This window comes from Mytilus trossulus, chromosome 14, assembly GCF_036588685.1.
Source record: "Mytilus trossulus isolate FHL-02 chromosome 14, PNRI_Mtr1.1.1.hap1, whole genome shotgun sequence".
NCBI classification, from domain to species: Eukaryota; Metazoa; Mollusca; class Bivalvia; order Mytilida; family Mytilidae; genus Mytilus; species Mytilus trossulus.
Window position 1 is genome coordinate 45,084,532 of NC_086386.1, and position 18,089 is coordinate 45,102,620.

The following is an 18,089-nucleotide window of genomic DNA, read 5'->3' on the forward strand; positions in this document are numbered from 1 at the left end:
TTAATTAACTTTTGCTACTTTGAAACATATGAATTGTGGACACCACAAGCGCACAAGTGATTTCTAAGAGTTACGACCTATGACCGGGCTCTGTCTCCTTTCAATCTTACCAAAAATTTTAATTGTTGAAATTCAAAAAACTTGTACAGTATATTTACTGTTATATAGTCCTTTTGTAAATAAAAAAATGAAAATTAATAGTTTAATTTACAATCAAGAGTAACAGTTTTAGCGCCATTTTAACCAACACAGCCACCTAGCTAATGAGTTTTTGAGACTAATATCATAATAACACACTAAAAATCATAAAAAGACAATACTCAATAAATAATTTGAAAAATAATAAAGTTAATTCTGCTTGAAAGACAAACGATATACATGAATGATAACAGCTTACAAATAGAAATACAATGTATATATGTATAACAAAATTGGTTTTCAATGACTAATGTCGTATATCCTCGATGAATATTAACACGTTCTTTACTTGCATAGTTTCTTTTAGAACGTCATTCTATTATCGATAAACTATGGAAGTAAAAACTGTATCGGTTCGTTACAAGAGGAACAAATCTGTAACAAAATTTGTTTTGGCATCTGTTCAATAAGCAGTCTGTATACCGTAACAAAAATTTAGCTTGGCTGCTGTGCAATACTTATTTAAAAGCTGAACAGACAATTTGTTGTCATCAGAAGTCAACTTCTGTTGCATAGTCACGAGCATTCTGCCTTTTTCTCAAAATTCACCATTGATTCGCCGTTTTTGCGAGTTTCGAAATTGATCCGATACTTCCAGTCGGGTACAACAATTTGTATTGAAAATAGAAACGTTAAATTGTTTCGTTTATAGTGATTTTGAAAGCATTGAAGTAATGATACATTTATGTAAGTTTCATCCATGTTGAACATTTAATTTTCATTATTTTAAATTAGCTTAACATCCGTATAGTCTTAACTCTACGACATGAACCATGCATAATTGATTAAACAAATTGCACATTGGTTCTCGTTGAGCATGAGTATTCTCTCATTCCGTTGTTACAAGAGAAGGAGGTATTTCGTACACTATTTCAATACATTATTATTCAATAACTTTTTAACTTTGATAAACAGTTCATAATTAAATCATATTCAATCGTAAATACAATTTGAAAAGCCAAACAGCAATATATATTCAAACGATTTCATATAAAATATAACCAATAAATTAAGAAAAGGTGATGCCATTTATCCCTTTTAATGGTGAAAATCAAATTACGATTTTACATTCATGTGTTTCACCAAATTAACAAATTTTATATTTACAAAAATCCAAGAGAAACATGTATGTTTTCTTAATATTTAGATTTGGAATATTTCGATTTTGTTGTATCTGGTTTTGGTTTTGCAGCATCATTTGGTTTTGTGCCATTGTTACTTGTGACATCCGGTTTGTTTTCAGGCTTATTTAGGTCATCTATTTTTGTCTCAGTTTTAAGACCATCGGAACTTTCAACATCCTTTGGATTTTTCCTCATTGGCATAGTTCTGTGATGTTTATGTAGCCACCCGTTCTTATGGAAGATGAAAATAAGTGCTGCAAGTAAAATTATCAATCCTGCTACAATTAAAACAGCAACAAGCCAATCCCACTCAAAATCTGAAAAAGCCAATATAAGTAGATAAACTCATAGATACATCTTCATCGTCTTCAATGGTATAATCATAACATACAAATATTGTCTCGTTTGAATTAATTACTTCACATTTTGTCATGTCGATGCCTTTTATAATTTACTGTACGGGCTCTGCTCATTGTTTTAGGCCGCACGTTCCATGACAATCATACCACATATCCTTATTTTTTTTATAATATAATATATACAAACAAGTGTGGACACAGATCAGTGTGGATAGTTTACTCACTATGTTTGGATGTTTGACAGTGTTTTTAAAATATACAAATAAAAAATCTATGAACGTTTACTCTAACTTGTTTTATTGTCGCTGTTCATATGTACATTTCGGTATTTGATGTGTAAACAAAAACTTTTAGCAAATAAATTATTCATCACATTTAAAATATTTCATAAAAAGACTTTGCTACATCTCATTTAGATAAAAATATCCTTTTTTACAAACAGTTTATTCTCTAATGATGGTAGACTGTTATCTACTATTTCCCGCATGTAAAGATAGTTCTGCTATAACAAAAAATAGTGCGTGTTATGAATATGAGATATTAAAAAGCGTGGTTATCTTGGTAGCGTCTCCTGTAAGGCGTTACCAAATTATTGAGACCGCATTGGAATGTTTGTAATCTTTGGTCGGGTTGTTGTCTCTTTGACATGTGTGAGACTTTATTACGAATGTTACTAACCAAAGCAGAATGAAAATGTTAAAGCTTTGTTGCCTAAATGGACATAAGAGAAAAATAAAGCAGGTCAAATATTGAATATGTAAGCCTCAATGTGACTTTGAGGTTGAACAGCAATACAAATGTTGTCTCCTATAACAAAGGTTTACCAACGATAATATCATACCTTGTAGAGTGCCTGATGCAGGTGCAGCAGTACCACTTACAGCGCTATTGTCATCACCATCATGATCATCATAATTATAATAATCATCGGGAGTTGTGGTAGGTACTGTTGGTGCTTTAGTTACTACTGAAGGTGCGTCTGTCTACATACAGAAAGTAGAAACTCATAGAATAGATAAAGTACTCGACCTTACAATTAAGAGCCACAATGGCGGATTAGCCGGGAAATGTTCCCCCAATTCATATCGAAAACAATATATGTTTTGGGCATAAATTCGTCCATTTTATCCCACTTTTTATTGTATATGACATATTTCAGTTTTGTGAAATGACGCCCCACCCTTAAAAATTTGCTGACTACGCTGTATAATATAGGATTATTGAATTTGCAATAATTTTTCCAATACTTGTGCAGTAACCCTTTTATCAAAATCCTGATAATATACATGTACTACAGTACCAAATAATACATCAACATTGTCGATAATTTTCCAAGTTCCGGTAGCTTTTAGGTGTCATACCACCAATTAAAAGTCCCTATCTGTTCAACCAAATTTTACAATTTTCATAGCTTTCTAAATATTTTACCTTTAGTTTAACTTCATAGAAACCAGGTATATCCTGAATCACACATGTATCAGCTTTCTACATGCCAATTTTCAACAGGTGTTTAAAATCATATAAAAAAGAAAAGGTCTTCCGAAAAGAGGTACCGCTAAAAATAACCCCTGGTTTTCTGGAAATCTTAAATTAGTATACTATGGAGTGCATTAATCCTCAATTTTGACTGCAAACTCATAAACAAGTAAATTTTAGCTCAAAATGGTCTTAACATATTTCTCTTTCACCAAAAGTTTCATTTCTGCCAATTTGTTGGTTAGTTTAAGTAAACAATGACATCAAATGCACTATTTTTTGTCCGAGTAGGCCTACTTTCACATACGTTCTAAATTTGTGGGAGTAATTGGTGGTATGACACCTTTATGTCTGTAGTTTTATTTCGCCATCTTGTTTATGTCTTAATTGCTGGCGTGTAGTTTTTGTTTTCAAATCTATTTCGGTACGCAACTTGAAAGTATAGAATGTAATATGGAATTAAAATCGAAATGATATCTCCGGCGGTACCTTGTCAATAGTAGTTTGGTTACACTGTTGTGTCGCTTAGTAAGAATGAACAGGCAGAGAATATTGTAACGAATCTTTGATACATCGAGCAACAGGATAATCCATCATAAATGATTGTCGGGACTTTCAGACTTATTCAGTTCAAAAAGATCTGAATATCTTAGGGCCCGTGTCAAAATTGTCAATCATAATGGTAAGAGAATGTAAAGTAAATACACAATTGTTGAACTTGTTAACGCTTAAATTCCTCCTATACTGTGAAACTGTATACGAGAAAGATCGGTTATTGTTCGACTTTATTGAGGGGTTGCTGCAGAAATACCATAGTGTAAGATATGCAAGTCAGTCTCATTTTATATTCACTGCTCTACTCAATAAATGACTATATTAACAGAGCAGAGACTATTAAACTTAATGTAACTCTGTTTTAAATGTTAAATTTTATTCTTCATTCGAGCTTTGATGGAAAGATTTCCAATCTATAATTATTTCACACCTCTAATACAATGTTTCAAATGATAACTTGAAACAGTATGATAATGACTGTTTACTCTCGGCTTATCCACGGTCCGATTTGTCTTTATAAAAGTATGTTGGGATGACAAGAAACGAGCTATATAGCTGACAACAATGTTTCTTGATTGTTTAATGCACTCAATATGTACGTTTATTCCGTAACAGACCCTTTCGGCAGGTGTTGACAAATATTAACCATTAAAACACAATTACAACCGTCAAAAGTAACTTCTTGTAGATACCACAGTTGTAAGCGCTCAAAAATAACTGCTGGTAGATAGCACAGTTATAAGCGCTCAAAATTAACTGCTGGTAGATAGCACAGTTATTAGCGCTAAAAAATAACTGCTGGTAGATAGCACAGTTATAAGCGCTCAAAATTAACTGCTAGTAGATACCACAGTTGTAAGCGCTCAAAAATAACTGCTGGTAGATAGCACAGTTATAAGCGCTCAAAATTATCTGCTGGTAGATAGCACAGTTATAAGTACTCAAAATTAACTGCTGGTAGATAGCACAATTATAAGCGCTCAAAATTAACTGCAAGAAAATAGGTAGGTAACAGCACTTGATACAGACTGCCAATCATAGTCATTGTGCTTAAAAAATGTATTGTATGCAATGAAACAGAAATAAGTCATATGTTTAAAGTGGAATTACACATATATTTCGCTCTTTTTGTAATTGTTTCCCAGTTCCAACTCGATTATTTTTTTCCCGAGAACCCTCTGTGTGACCTCCTTTAACCCATATCCCAAAACGTGTCTCCCTGTATGTGTGACGACGAGATACGTGACTTACAGGAGAATCATCTTTTATTTCTACAGTCAGTTCGTCGATTTTGTTTTTACCACATGTATCCTTTACTTCTATCTTTAGTACATGACTTCCCAACGGAGCGTGCTTCACCATAAGAACCATACCTGTGTAATGTAAACAAAATATTTAAAAATTCTTTGTACGGAAGCATGCAGGTAAGGATTAAAGTGAAGAAAAAAACACGTCGTTTTTACGACATAGAGACCTATGTGATAGTATATCGTTATAACTGTAATTTCCACTATTTCCTGGGTAAATTTTGTAAAAAATGTGAATAGCTTTTCATGATTTCATTGTGTTGAATTGCTGTCCAATTGTCTTATACCAAACATCCTTTTTTTATGCAGATGTAAAATGAACAAGAATGTGTCCAAAGTACACGGATGCCCCACTCGCACTATCCTTTTCCATGTTCCATGGACCGTGAAATTTGATAATAATCTAATTTGGCATAAAAATAAGAAAGATTATACTATAGGGAACATATGTACTAAGTTTCAAGTTGATTGGACTTCAATTTTTATCAAAAACTACCTTGACCAAAAACTTTAACCTGAACGGACGCACAGACGGACGAACAGACGCACAGACAGACGGACGAACGGAGCCACAAACTAGAAAACATATTGCCCCTCTACTATCGTAGGTGGGGCATAAAAATGTGGTAGGAAACCTAATGGACCACATTGCATGCAATTACAGAAGACGGCTTTGTTATCTGAATTAGATGGTTTACATAAAGCAACATGTTTGGAGCTTGTTTCTGATTTCATTCATGAAAAAATACCCCCCCCCCCCTAAAAAAAAAAGGGGGAACATCTACCGACTCAGTGATTTTTATAATGAGAAATTATAAAATTCACATTCTGTTGATTTTGAAAAGTAAAGTTATTTTGTACAAATATTTAACGCGTGTTTATGTTTGACTCGGTATTGCAACCTCTTCAGCAAATCCCGGAACCTAACACTGCGAGTTGTAAAATCTACCAGAAGGTGTCCTAAATAGCCACTTTCTGTATTAATTTCAATCGTAGCTTAAATATCGGAAATTTGATAAAAGACCAACGAACTTTATCATATTGTATTCTTAATATTTTTACAAATTCATATATATTCAGAGAAAACAATAATATTTGAATAGCAATGCATACTAAATATATGATCCAACACCTGATTTTACTGTTTGTTTTGGTTTGAACGGTTTTACTATCCTTTTATGTAAGATAGAAATCTCTTAACCGAGATGCTACTGATATGTTTATGGAAACTTTGAGCATTTATAGGTTGATCTCTAAATATTTATAGATCTTACATTATGTTACCAGAAAATATGTTAAACGCTAGAATCTACCTGTAATCCAGTGGTTGTCGTTTGTTTCGTTATAATTTGTTTTCCGTTCATATATTTGTACATAAATTATGCCGCTATTTTTCTTGATGAATTGTTTTCCATTTGTCATGACGGGGCCTTTTATAGCTGACTATGCGGTATGGGTTTTGCTCATTGTTGAAATCCGAAAGGGGACATAACGTTGTTAATTTCTGTGTCGTTTGATCTCGGGTGGAGAATTGTCTCATTGGCACTCACAGCACATCTTTTTATTCTAATTATAAAAAAAAAATGCACGGAAATTATATAAATAATGAAAAAATAAGGAGATGAGGTATGATTGTTTATGAGGCAACTATCCACCGAAGTTCAAATCATCTGAGAAGTGGATGTAACTATTCATAGACAGACGTATGCCTAAACATATTTATTTATAGTGGATGGGAAAACAAGTTATGACAACTTATATTAATCCATTTCCACTTTGCAAGTGCGAGTGCTACTCTTTTTTTTCGAAATCTACTAGGGTGTCTTTTACGTGCAAGAGATATGGCTCTCTTTTAAAAAGGGTGAGACATTTATCGTCCCCTTTCGACGGAATATCATCGTTCCCAAGACCATACTTACAAATGGTTTCGAAAGAGATCCGAAAATTCAGTCCCTGATTTTTTCCCCCGGAACGGGGATCGAAACAGGCACCTTTGTGTTAGTAGTCCGATGCCTTAACCACTACACCACGGCTCTCTACTTATACTTACTTGTATTCTTTCTTATCTGAAAGTATGCATTCACTGCTTCTAGATGAACCAATAATGTAGGAATGTCTTGTTTGTCAGGATCCGTGCCTTGTACGTCGTAAACATTCATTGGGTCAGTCATACTATCCACTTCAGCTTTTGTTATGACCTTGGTGAATGGCAAATTCTTAAAACTTGGTGCCACACCTTTATTAAATATAAAATAAAAGCACTGAGTTGTAATAGAAAAGGAAAATATTATTTCATAAATTTAGTACTTACGAAGAGTTTTATGGTTTTGCTTTTATCAGGAACGCTTCAATAAATGATTTTGAAAGCCATGGATGTGTGAGAGTGTGGATGGGGTTCGCATGATAGAAAATTATCGACAAAATATGCAAACCAAAGAGAAAAAAATGTAAAGACTAGAGAAAAATAGTAAATAAAATATTTGACAAACTTGAATTACAACATTTTTAACAATAAGTTGACGCTTTTAAAAACGAAACATAACACTAATAATTATAATTTAGTTATTTAATAATTTTAGACATATTTGATCAGTTGGTATATTAGTTGAAAGCCGCGTTCTCCAACATTTACAGTTTTCGCTTTTCCGAACTTGTTGACTCGAGGTGAAAATCCATATTGAACATGTTTTTAATCCATCGTGAAATTGAAAAAAAATCTTTATAATAACATAAAAGCGGGTGTACCTCAGACAGAAATGTCGACAAAAAAAGGAAAATATCAACAAATGAGGGTATTAACGGGGTTTTCAGAAAATGAAATATAGCAAAAAGAAATTAAAAAAATAAAATAAGATATAGAAAAAATGTGCCTAAAAAATAAGGAACAGAGAATAATTGTTTGCTAAAATGTAAAGAAAGACTAAATAATGATGAGGCAAATAAATACAAAAAAGGCTTAGAAAATTAAAGAATACAGAAACTAGACCCCCATCCAGACCCTCTTAAATCAGAGAACCATTTAGTTTTCATTTAAAGTAGAAGAAATAGTAACATTTACATACTGTCTTCTCCCATTGCTTCAACTGCGTATATTCTTTTTTCTTTGACTTTATTTTTAGACCAGTCAATATCTTGTCCTTCAACTGGAACCGGCATATTTTCTATTATATGATGATCTTTGCTGCCTACATTTTCTTCGTGCACAATGAAAGCTTCTGTTACTGTATACCTAAAAATGAGATACATAATGGAATTTGATGCGATTGTCATACGAGTGAGAGGTTTAGTTAGCTATTAAACATGGTTCGATCCACCATTTTCTGCATTACAAAATTTACCAAGTCAGGAATATAGCAGTTGATATATATATATTCATTTCGGTTGATGTGGTTGAGTTTTTGATTTTGTCATTTGATGAGGGACTTTCTTTTTTGAGTTTTCATCGGAGTTATTAATAAGTTTTTTTAATCTTATTTTAGACAAAGGTGTGTTTAAAAAAGATATTGGGGAAATAGATTCGAACCTGTTACTAGTATGTAAGTTCATCATGGTTCTACGATTGGGTTGTTTAGAGAGCATTTTCTTCTTCTTTTTTTTACATCTCGTGACAATTGAAATATTAATTTGGAACCTGTAACTATAATAAGGTCGTGTGGGAATATTTCATCATCACAAGATCAGTTCAGAATTTTACTGAATTTAGCAAATTTCGAAGCATAAACGCAGTTCTTTCTTGATACTATTAATTTACATTAATAAAAAAAGGAAGAAAAATGGATTTACCGTAAATTTATCCATTGTGCTACTAGAAAAGTAGGAACGAAGTATAAAATTATCATATGTGAACGACCCGTATGTTATCCTTACAAAACAATAGACTTTTAAACAGTCTTTTGCTTTGAAAACAGGCAAGGCGATCTATGCTTTTTATATTTTCATCGGTCAGCCGCACGTAAGACGCAGGAGAGCTATCGCGGGTCCCTCGACCATTGAGGCCGGCAAACTATACCTTCGGTAAAAAAAATTACATGGGAAAATTTTTCATTGAGAAGCCGCACGTAAGATCCGGGCGAGCTACCGCGGGTCACTGAACCATCAAGGCCGGCAAACTATAACCTCGGTAAATATAAATCTTAAGATGGCACACTGTCTTCCTTGATCGGAAATTTCTTTTTTTTCGTATTGATCTAGTTTTTTTCTTTCTCTTTGCAGATTCATTGGATGGCATTTTGGTGAAAGAAAATATTTGATATACAATTTTAATAAAGTATAACAGAATTACACTACACTTAGAAAAGTTAACACAAAGGAACACATGACCAAGTCGTGTAACATCAATAAGTAGAATCGGAATTACATGTATATGCTTCATATGCTTTCAGAGAAAAATCAAAATACTTAGGATGTTCTACCCTAGAAAGAGATTGCCGTAGCTGGATTTTGCAAAAACTTTTGGAATATTAGGTCCTTAATGTTTTTTAACTTCGTACTTTATTTGGTCTTTTAAACGTTTCTGATTTGAGCGTCACTAGTGAGTCTTTTGTAATACAACTTTGTTCAAAAATAGAAATAGAGTTATCTTTCTTTTTACAAAATTTTTATGTTTTTTTGTAAAAATAAAGAGCACGCGTTTTTGTGAGCACAGGAATATGTATCATACTTCTTCTTAAATAATAAGATGATTTTGAATTACCTTTTTTTACACCTCTGATCTCGTACATATTGTTGATCAAGCATCGTTTACGGAAAATTAATTCTTTTAGGTTAAATTAGCCATTGGATATACATTTTGACTATTCTTTATCGAGTTTTTATGTGAATATAAGAAGATGTGGTAAGAGTACCAATTAGACAACTCTCCGTCCAATTCACAATTTATAAAAGTAAACCATTATACTAGTAGGTAAAAGTACGGTATTCAATATGGAGCCTTGGCTCACACCGAACAGCAAGCTATAAAGGGCCCCCAAATTACTAGTGTGAAACCATTCTAAAATATATGTAAAAAACGAGAAACGAGAAACACTTATGAACCACAACAACACACGTGATTTTTTAAAGTTCAACAGACAAGGTAGTCAGTGCGCTTCTTCAATTGTCATTATTACATAAACACATATTGGTAAGATCTCAGTTGATTATAATCTTGTTTGTTTTGTTATAAACAAGGGCTCAACTCCTTCACGTGAAGATTTATAAACAGGCTATTCTTTACATGTAGCGTGTTTTTCTAAATTTCTCCTGATTCCCTACTATATATGTATTTAGACATACTTTGAGTTTGCAATAAAGATTATTCAAGAATTGCGCTTCACACTCTATCTTTTGTATTGTCTAAATAATGTCTAATATTGGTATTAAACTTGAAAATATTTACCGATTGAGTTTTATGCATCTACAAAAAGTTACTACTATCGTATTTTTTTTGTTAAACAGTAAAATGTATATCAGTACATTGCAACCATAACTGAAAGTTAACAAAAAAGTTCATGCCTACCATCCTATGTAGTCACCCTTGTCAACGGAAATTCTTTCGCTTTGTGGTATGTCCACTGTTGTATCCCCAGCCTTATCGACTGTAAGAAATAATAGATAACATAATATAGGATACGATAAATATAGGATAGAACAACTGTGAAATAACTTCTACAAGAGCAACACGACGGGTGCCACATGTGGAACAGGATCTTTTTACCCTTCCAGAGCACCTGAGACCCCCCCCCCCCCAGTTTTTAGGTGGAGTACGTGTTGCTTAGTTTTTAGTTTTCTATGTTGTGTCATGAGTTATATTGTTTGTCTGTTTGCCTTTTTCATTTTTAGCCATGGCGTTGTCAGTTTATTTTCGATCTATGAGTTTGACTGTCCCTCTGATATTTTTCGCACCCTCTTTTCATAGAAATGTTTATGAAAAAAAGATATACTTATTCTTGTATTGTTTTCTCAATAGTAACAGTATAATGTGAAATAGACCAACAGGACAAACAAGAGGATAACATTACAAATTCACAACTTAGAAAAAAGTTTCAATATTCAGAAAACTACATTTAAGAACATTTCCATTTTTTTTATTTCTTCTCTTATCATGCTATCACTGTTTGTTTTTTTCAAGACGTTGTCATTTTTATACTGACAAATGATATAAACAACAATGCTATGATCTACAAGCATATTCAAAGTGTACAAAAAGTATATTAAAACGAAAATCACGCTAACTTTCCAAATACAATTGGAACTGCATTCTTGCAATCTTTACTTTTGTAATACGATTATTCTATCGAAAATAAAATGCATTGTGAAATTGAAATCTCCACTAAATTTGAACTAAGGTAGTTGCCTCATTGGCAATCATACCAGATCTCCTTATTCTTATATATAGGAACTTACACTTGACAAGGTTCTGTCCAATCAGTATGTAATGATTTTTCTTGTCGGAATGTCTCCATACTTGGAATATTACTTCCCCGGGACCTTTCGTTACAGCTCGCCATTTTTTAATTGTACCACAACAACCAAATCTAAAAGGTCTAGATGTAGCAATAATTCCAAAACCTAAAAAATGTACAGATATATAAACAATTCTTGCATATGTCTATTCTTTAACTTAGTTATTTATTTGGCCTTTAAAACTTTTTTATGAGTCATTTGGCGTCTGGCGCACACACTTTTTAAACTGGTATCTGTTCTGCGTTAATCGGTATTTTAATAAACATATATATATCATGTATTTTGGCATGATCGTTTGAGTCATTAGGCGTCTTCATACAAAGACAGAGAGTATGGTTCTTATTATCATGAAAATCACAATGTAACGCCCAGGACCTATGTATTCGAAGCCAGCACTCTAAACGACTTAGTTAAATATGTCCTCCCCTATATAGCTCAACAACTTACAGCTTGGTTTGTTTCTACTTCAAATGTGTGATACTTGATCGTTAGTTTCCCTAGAATTGCGATGAAACCGGTGCTATAGGGTCCGTCTTAAATTTGCAGTTAGGTGAGAGTTTGGTTTTGTTTGCTCCGTGTCGAAGTCCTCATTATGACTTTGAGATGAAGAACACCAATTATTGTGTTTTTTGCTGTGTATATTTACTGATTTTGTGACATGGATGGATACCCCAAATCTTTTTTTCTTCTATTTTTGTCCCCAAAATAAACGTGTCTAATAATCGAACACAAGTTGCAAGACGAATTACACTAGAACAGGGACTATATAATATTTTAAAGCATATGAGTAGTGTATTTACCGGAATATATTTGTGATATCGGTATTTAATCAAATCTTAACACCAAAACTTTAGGTAATTGAATGCAAGCATAGTTTACGATCTGTATTGAATTTTATACTTTAAGAGGCATGTACATGTATAAAAACCTTATGGTATTAATGTGTAAACACGTTCATTATGAGTTACGAAAGTCAAGAAGTTTATACATTTCCCCAAGATTTTAAACAAATATACTTTACTGTGGGTTAGCATTAAATAAAAAAATAAATTTGTTTATTAAAGTGTCACATATTGATTGCCATAAAACATATACAACAATTATAATATTTACACATAAAACAATCAATATCCAGCCATAAATACTGACTTATGAGACACTAACAGTATAATAACCTTTACTGTGGGTTAGCATTCATCATCTGCAATTATCCTATATATTAATAAATTTTGGTTAAACTGATAATTAAGAATCTTCATTGAAGGTAGAAATGAATGATGTGTTAATTAATTCGTTAAATGTGTGATTTGTATGCAAAAAGTAAAAACACAAAAATACTGAACTCCGAAGAAAATTCAAAAAGGAAAGTCCCAAATCAAATGGCAAATTCAAAAGTTCAAACACATCAAACGAATGGATAACAACTGTCATATTCCTGACTTGAAAAGGCATTTTCTTATGTAGAAAATGGTGGATTGAATTAACCTGGTTTTAAAGGTAGCTAAACCTCTCATTTGTATGACAGTTGCATCAAATTCCATTACATTGTCAACGATGCGTGAACAAAACAAACAGACACAATAGATAAACATGTCAAAAATAGGGGTACAGCAGTCAACATTGTGTTATCCCAAGAGTAATATCCCTTTGTTCTTTGTTTAATTCCAAAAAGTATATCCAATCAAGACGTGTATTATCTCCCTTGAACATGTTCCAGTTATATCTTTATGTATGTATATTTGATTTAATTCTAAAATAAAGTTTAAACTTGCCTTTTAATTTGCCATCCAGAAATTGTTTTCCTTTAAAAGGACCATGGCCTGTGTTTTTACCACCACAATCATTTGCTGAAAATATAAACAATTAAATATGAATTATTCAATTCTCCGAAAAAAAAAAATGCTACTAATAAATTGTTTAAATCATTTTTTTGTCTAAAGTGCATCATCCAACTTTGTGAACCAGGTTCAAACCACCATTTTTTTTCTTAAAATGTCATGTACCAAGTCAAGAATATGGCAGTTGTTCTTTTTCTTTTTTTTGTTGGTTTTTGAAGCAGGTCATTCCTTCTGTTGTTCCGTTTTTTACTCTTATAGTTGATGTGTTTCTCTCGGGTTTGGTCTGTGACCCGGATTTATTTCAGTTCAATCAATGTATGGCTATTGAACAGCGATATACTACTAGTGCCTTTATTTAGACAAGGAGTCAAAAACTTTCAAATAGCTACAATGAATCTCCAACAGCAACTTCAGAAAGGACCTTGGAGGACATACACCACGTGTATATGATACGATTATAAAGCAGTAAGATTAACTTTGTAGATAGTATTCCACAACGCTATATAGAAATATTACATTTGAATAAGTATACCGTGACATTTTGGTAACTTGGGAAAAAGTTGAAGCGTCTTAAATTCAACAGCCATGATTGATTGATTGTTGGTTGCTAAATGTTTCAACAGTCAGGAAGATGATATATCAAAGTCACTTATATGACTCAACTCAAGATATGAGGTATTAAATGAGAGAAGGAATAGTGAAAAAAAAGGAGCAGAGACAAGCACCACCACGACCACAAGAAAATTAACGAAAGTACGTCATACACAGTTTACAAATCATCACAATGATTGAGTGACACAAACCCCTCTAAAAAAAGGATGCAATATCAAAGATTAATATAACTTGAAGCAGCATCAATTTCTAAGCAAAGATCGAGGCTCATAATTTTCGTAATACTTAGTTAATCGTAAGACTTCGGGAAAGATCGGAGAGCGGATGACCTTGCTTCGGAAGTTGGATGCGGCATATGCGCATTTAGATTTTTTTGTATCGTCAATAGTGCTCAATAAAATATAAAAATCCGAAACAATTAGAGAAGCAAAAGGTACAAAAGAGACATTCATTCTCATAAGTCCAAAGTCATAGTAAAATAGAAAACAGGTTTAAAGATAAACAATAGTACACAAAATAACATAAAAAACTAAACACTGAGCAACATGATCCCAAGATGATCTAAGTTGCCAAAAAAGGGTAAACAGTTCCTGCTCATAGATGCTCGTCGTGTTGCTCGTGTAAGTATCAACCCCATATGTAGGTCAACGACGAATTAAACTTTAAGTTCCACTGGACTCCCATTTTAACCTGGTCTACTTGGTCAATTATTCCAGAATAATTATATATATAAAAAGTTAAATCAAAAAAATACTGAACTCCGTGGAAAATTCTAAATGGAAAGTCTCTATTCAAATGGCAACATCAAAAGCTTAAACACACCAAATGAATGGATGACAACTGTAATATTTCTGACTTGGTACAGAATTTTTTTATGTAGAAAATAGTGGATTAAACCTGGTTTTATTGCTTACTAAACATCTCAATTATAAGACAGTTGGCTTGCATACAATATATGACACTTCGTTCCATAAGAGTTATGTAGAATGCTTATATACACAATACCTATGATTCCAAAATTTGGAATGTTCTTATAATTCCGATCATTGTTTTGAAAGTACAGATCCATAACCTTAAAAAGTCATCATCCTTATTATTTTAATTCATTCAAGTTAACTCGGTTTAAGTTTTGTTAAATATCAATTAAAAAGAAAGAAAGAAAAGAGCAAGTTATGATGAATTGATGTAAAAAATGTTAAAAATTGATTCCATTTTCTTATCTTGTGGAATTAAAAAAAAAAAGAAGAAGCAAAGCTAGCTATCGATTGTTTCACATTTCTCACCTTGTGCAATTCCAAAGAGTAGCAAAGCTAGCAAACTATTGTTTCCCATTTCTTACCTTGTGCAATTCCAAAGAGGAGCAAAGATACCAAAATATGACTGAACATCCTTACATCTGATGTGATTGACAAGAAAATGCATTGTAACGAGCACCTGTAATATTCTACGATGCAGGGAGGAGAATATTTGTGAGCTTAGGACATTAATCCATGGCATCCTCTATGGTAACAATACATACAAATCAGTTTTAATTGTTTTCAGTGAAGAACCTGTACCGATGACACATATTAAAGATAATAATCGTCACTGCTAAGTTTTGACCCGATGAAAGTATTTTAATGTCAAATCGTAAAACAAAATTTTGTATATCTAAATGCATACATAATCTTTTCCTTGTAGGTGTATGTAAAAGATAAGCTTTTCGCATGGTATTTTAGGGTGTAATAAGTTGGAACTGGTGCCCGGTGTTTAGGTATTAACCTATATCTTTTGTACCTGCTGGTGATTCTTCTACCGAAATGGAAATAAAGGTTAAAGGTTATAGGTTTTTAATCTTTAAACAGGTTTTATATCATTTGCAGAAACGCTTTGTTATACCAATATTAAACTTGTGAATAAGAAAACACAACTATAATCGTATCATGTAGAGAAATACATATATCATAAGCTATAATACAAGTTTTACTGACAGTGACTATACTTATAATAGAGTTTATACATAATTTTTAGATGTAATCACATTTTTATGTCAAAGCAATAAAACCAGATTACATGGACAAATACTGGGTTAATTTCAATATATATCTAAAGTAAAAGAGATAGAAATAACATAAAAAAATAATTGTCCTTTTTGCACTTAGTAATATGCAATTTTGTATGACGCAAAGTGATTTCTAGTGCTATTCAGGTTGTTTTGTTGAATTTTTCACACGCGAAGCGGCGGATCCAGAAATTTTCATAAGTGGGAGCCCACTGGCTGACCTAAGAGGGGGGCCGCCCTTGTCACACTTCAGTGATTCCCTATATAAGCAACCAATTTTTTCCCCAAATAGGGGGAGCCCCCCCCCCCCCTAGATCCGCATCTGACGCGTAAATTTTTTATTCATCATTCCCTAAGAAGCCTGAAAGAAATCTGATTTGGATATAATGTTTATTATGTCTATTATATTCTCTATGTTTCATAGTTTTTACATCCAAAAACGTTTGGTCCAATATCAACCTGATGATGGTACTATTCCATAAACACTTATTGTGAGCACTGTAATTGATACTAAATGTTTACATTAATAACACGATGGGTGTCACTTATAGATCACTTCGGTTTTTCATACAAATACATTAAAAACTGCTTGCCTTTTATCGAAAAAAAATGTCTACATTTTTTTAATCTGAAATATATTGGGAAGAAAATATTGGATACGCAAGAATTGTAAAATATTTTATCAGAAGAACATTTTGGTATAAGTCTTCGAAATGTACCTCCTACCTACCGCTTAAATGGCAATTGGAAGATTTTTTTATCTGCTCACAGTTTAAATGTGTGGTTGTACATTTCACTATTTCCCCACAAAATGATAGAACGAGTTAAAGTGTCCATAAGAGCGGGAAACTTTCAATAAACAAATAATAATCAATCTCATCAATCTCGCCATGAGAACGAGAACCAAACTTACACCTAGTTGTTGTTATCTTGGGGAGAACTACTGACCCGAAAACGTGGAGATTGGCTAGGTCGTCAATCTTATACTTTCGGTTGATTCGGTCATCCGTATCATTGATTTTGTTTTTTGCTACATGACGAGAGTTGCTTACCTTTTCGGAGCACCTGAGATCCTCTCGGTTTTTGGTTGGGTTCATGTTGTTCAGTCTTCATATTTCTTCGTTGTGTTTTGCTAATTAATGTATGTCTTTAATTTGGTATTTCACTTTTTTGGCCATTGCGTCACTAAGTTGATTTCGACTTTATGAGTTTGAATGTCCCTTTTGTCTCTTTTTCGTATAATATTTAGCATTTTGAAAATAAGATGTTGTGTGATTGTATATGAGACACAATAACATTAATGGTACCAATTTTCTTGCACCAGATGCGCATTTTGACAATACATGTCTCTTCATTGATGCTCGTGGACAAAGTCCCCAACATGACAATTACCTGTTTCACAAATATTTGAAAATGTATGATTGTCCTTTTATCTAATTTTTCTACCAATTCATATTATACACATAAACATTCGTTGATCATTTTTTTTTCTCTTTTATTCATAAGCATATAACATTTGATAATAACTTTCAATATAAACTGTAATTAGTAATCAGTAATTTTTAAGCGACGTTTTTTCTTTCAGCAGATTAAACCAAGAATGTTAATGACAAAAGATATATAAATCTAATAACAGTTTTTTCATTGGTAAGTAATTGAACCATATAAATACGATTGACCACTTTTGAAGAAATGATGTATACATTGAGAAGGCCTGACATTAGACACGTACAAAAACAAACAATGAATGCGCGGGTGTCTTAATTTCTTTGTTGAAGACACTAAGTAATCCTTATAAACTATTCAGAGGGTCTTTGTTTCATACAATATATGAATGAACTTCTGGAATCAAAAGTTGAAAAGTGTGATTTATGAACTGAGTGGTAGATATTTAACCTTATAAACTTTATTCAATCTAATAGATAACATAGCGCCACTAGGGTACAGTTATTCATGTTTTTTTTTATACTTTAGCATTGACTTATCGACTGGCTAATACTGTATAGAAAAAACATGATATCTAAAGGTTTATTTAAGTTGTGGTGGTGGGGGAGTTGTCACTGTTCTGTATTTCGCTTTTTCTTTTTTTTTAATCATTTATCGCATTTTTTAACCACTCATTATTCTCAATTCTT

The 18,089-nt window shown here is 32.6% G+C and overlaps 1 protein-coding gene across 1 annotated transcript; it reads right to left on the reverse strand.

Annotated features, from left to right (window-relative positions):
- Positions 1-1,334: 1,334 nt before the first annotated feature.
- LOC134697806 (uncharacterized) lies at positions 1,335-17,067 on the reverse strand. The gene is made up of 9 exons (XM_063560092.1): positions 17,007-17,067; positions 13,236-13,310; positions 11,404-11,568; positions 10,517-10,595; positions 8,082-8,248; positions 7,070-7,255; positions 4,964-5,085; positions 2,523-2,664; positions 1,335-1,639 (listed from the first exon to the last, which is right to left on the reverse strand). The coding sequence occupies exons 1-9, from the start codon at positions 17,065-17,067 to the stop codon at positions 1,335-1,337; spliced, it is 1,302 nt and encodes a 433-aa protein (XP_063416162.1).
- Between the last annotated feature and the right edge of the window lie 1,022 nt (positions 17,068-18,089).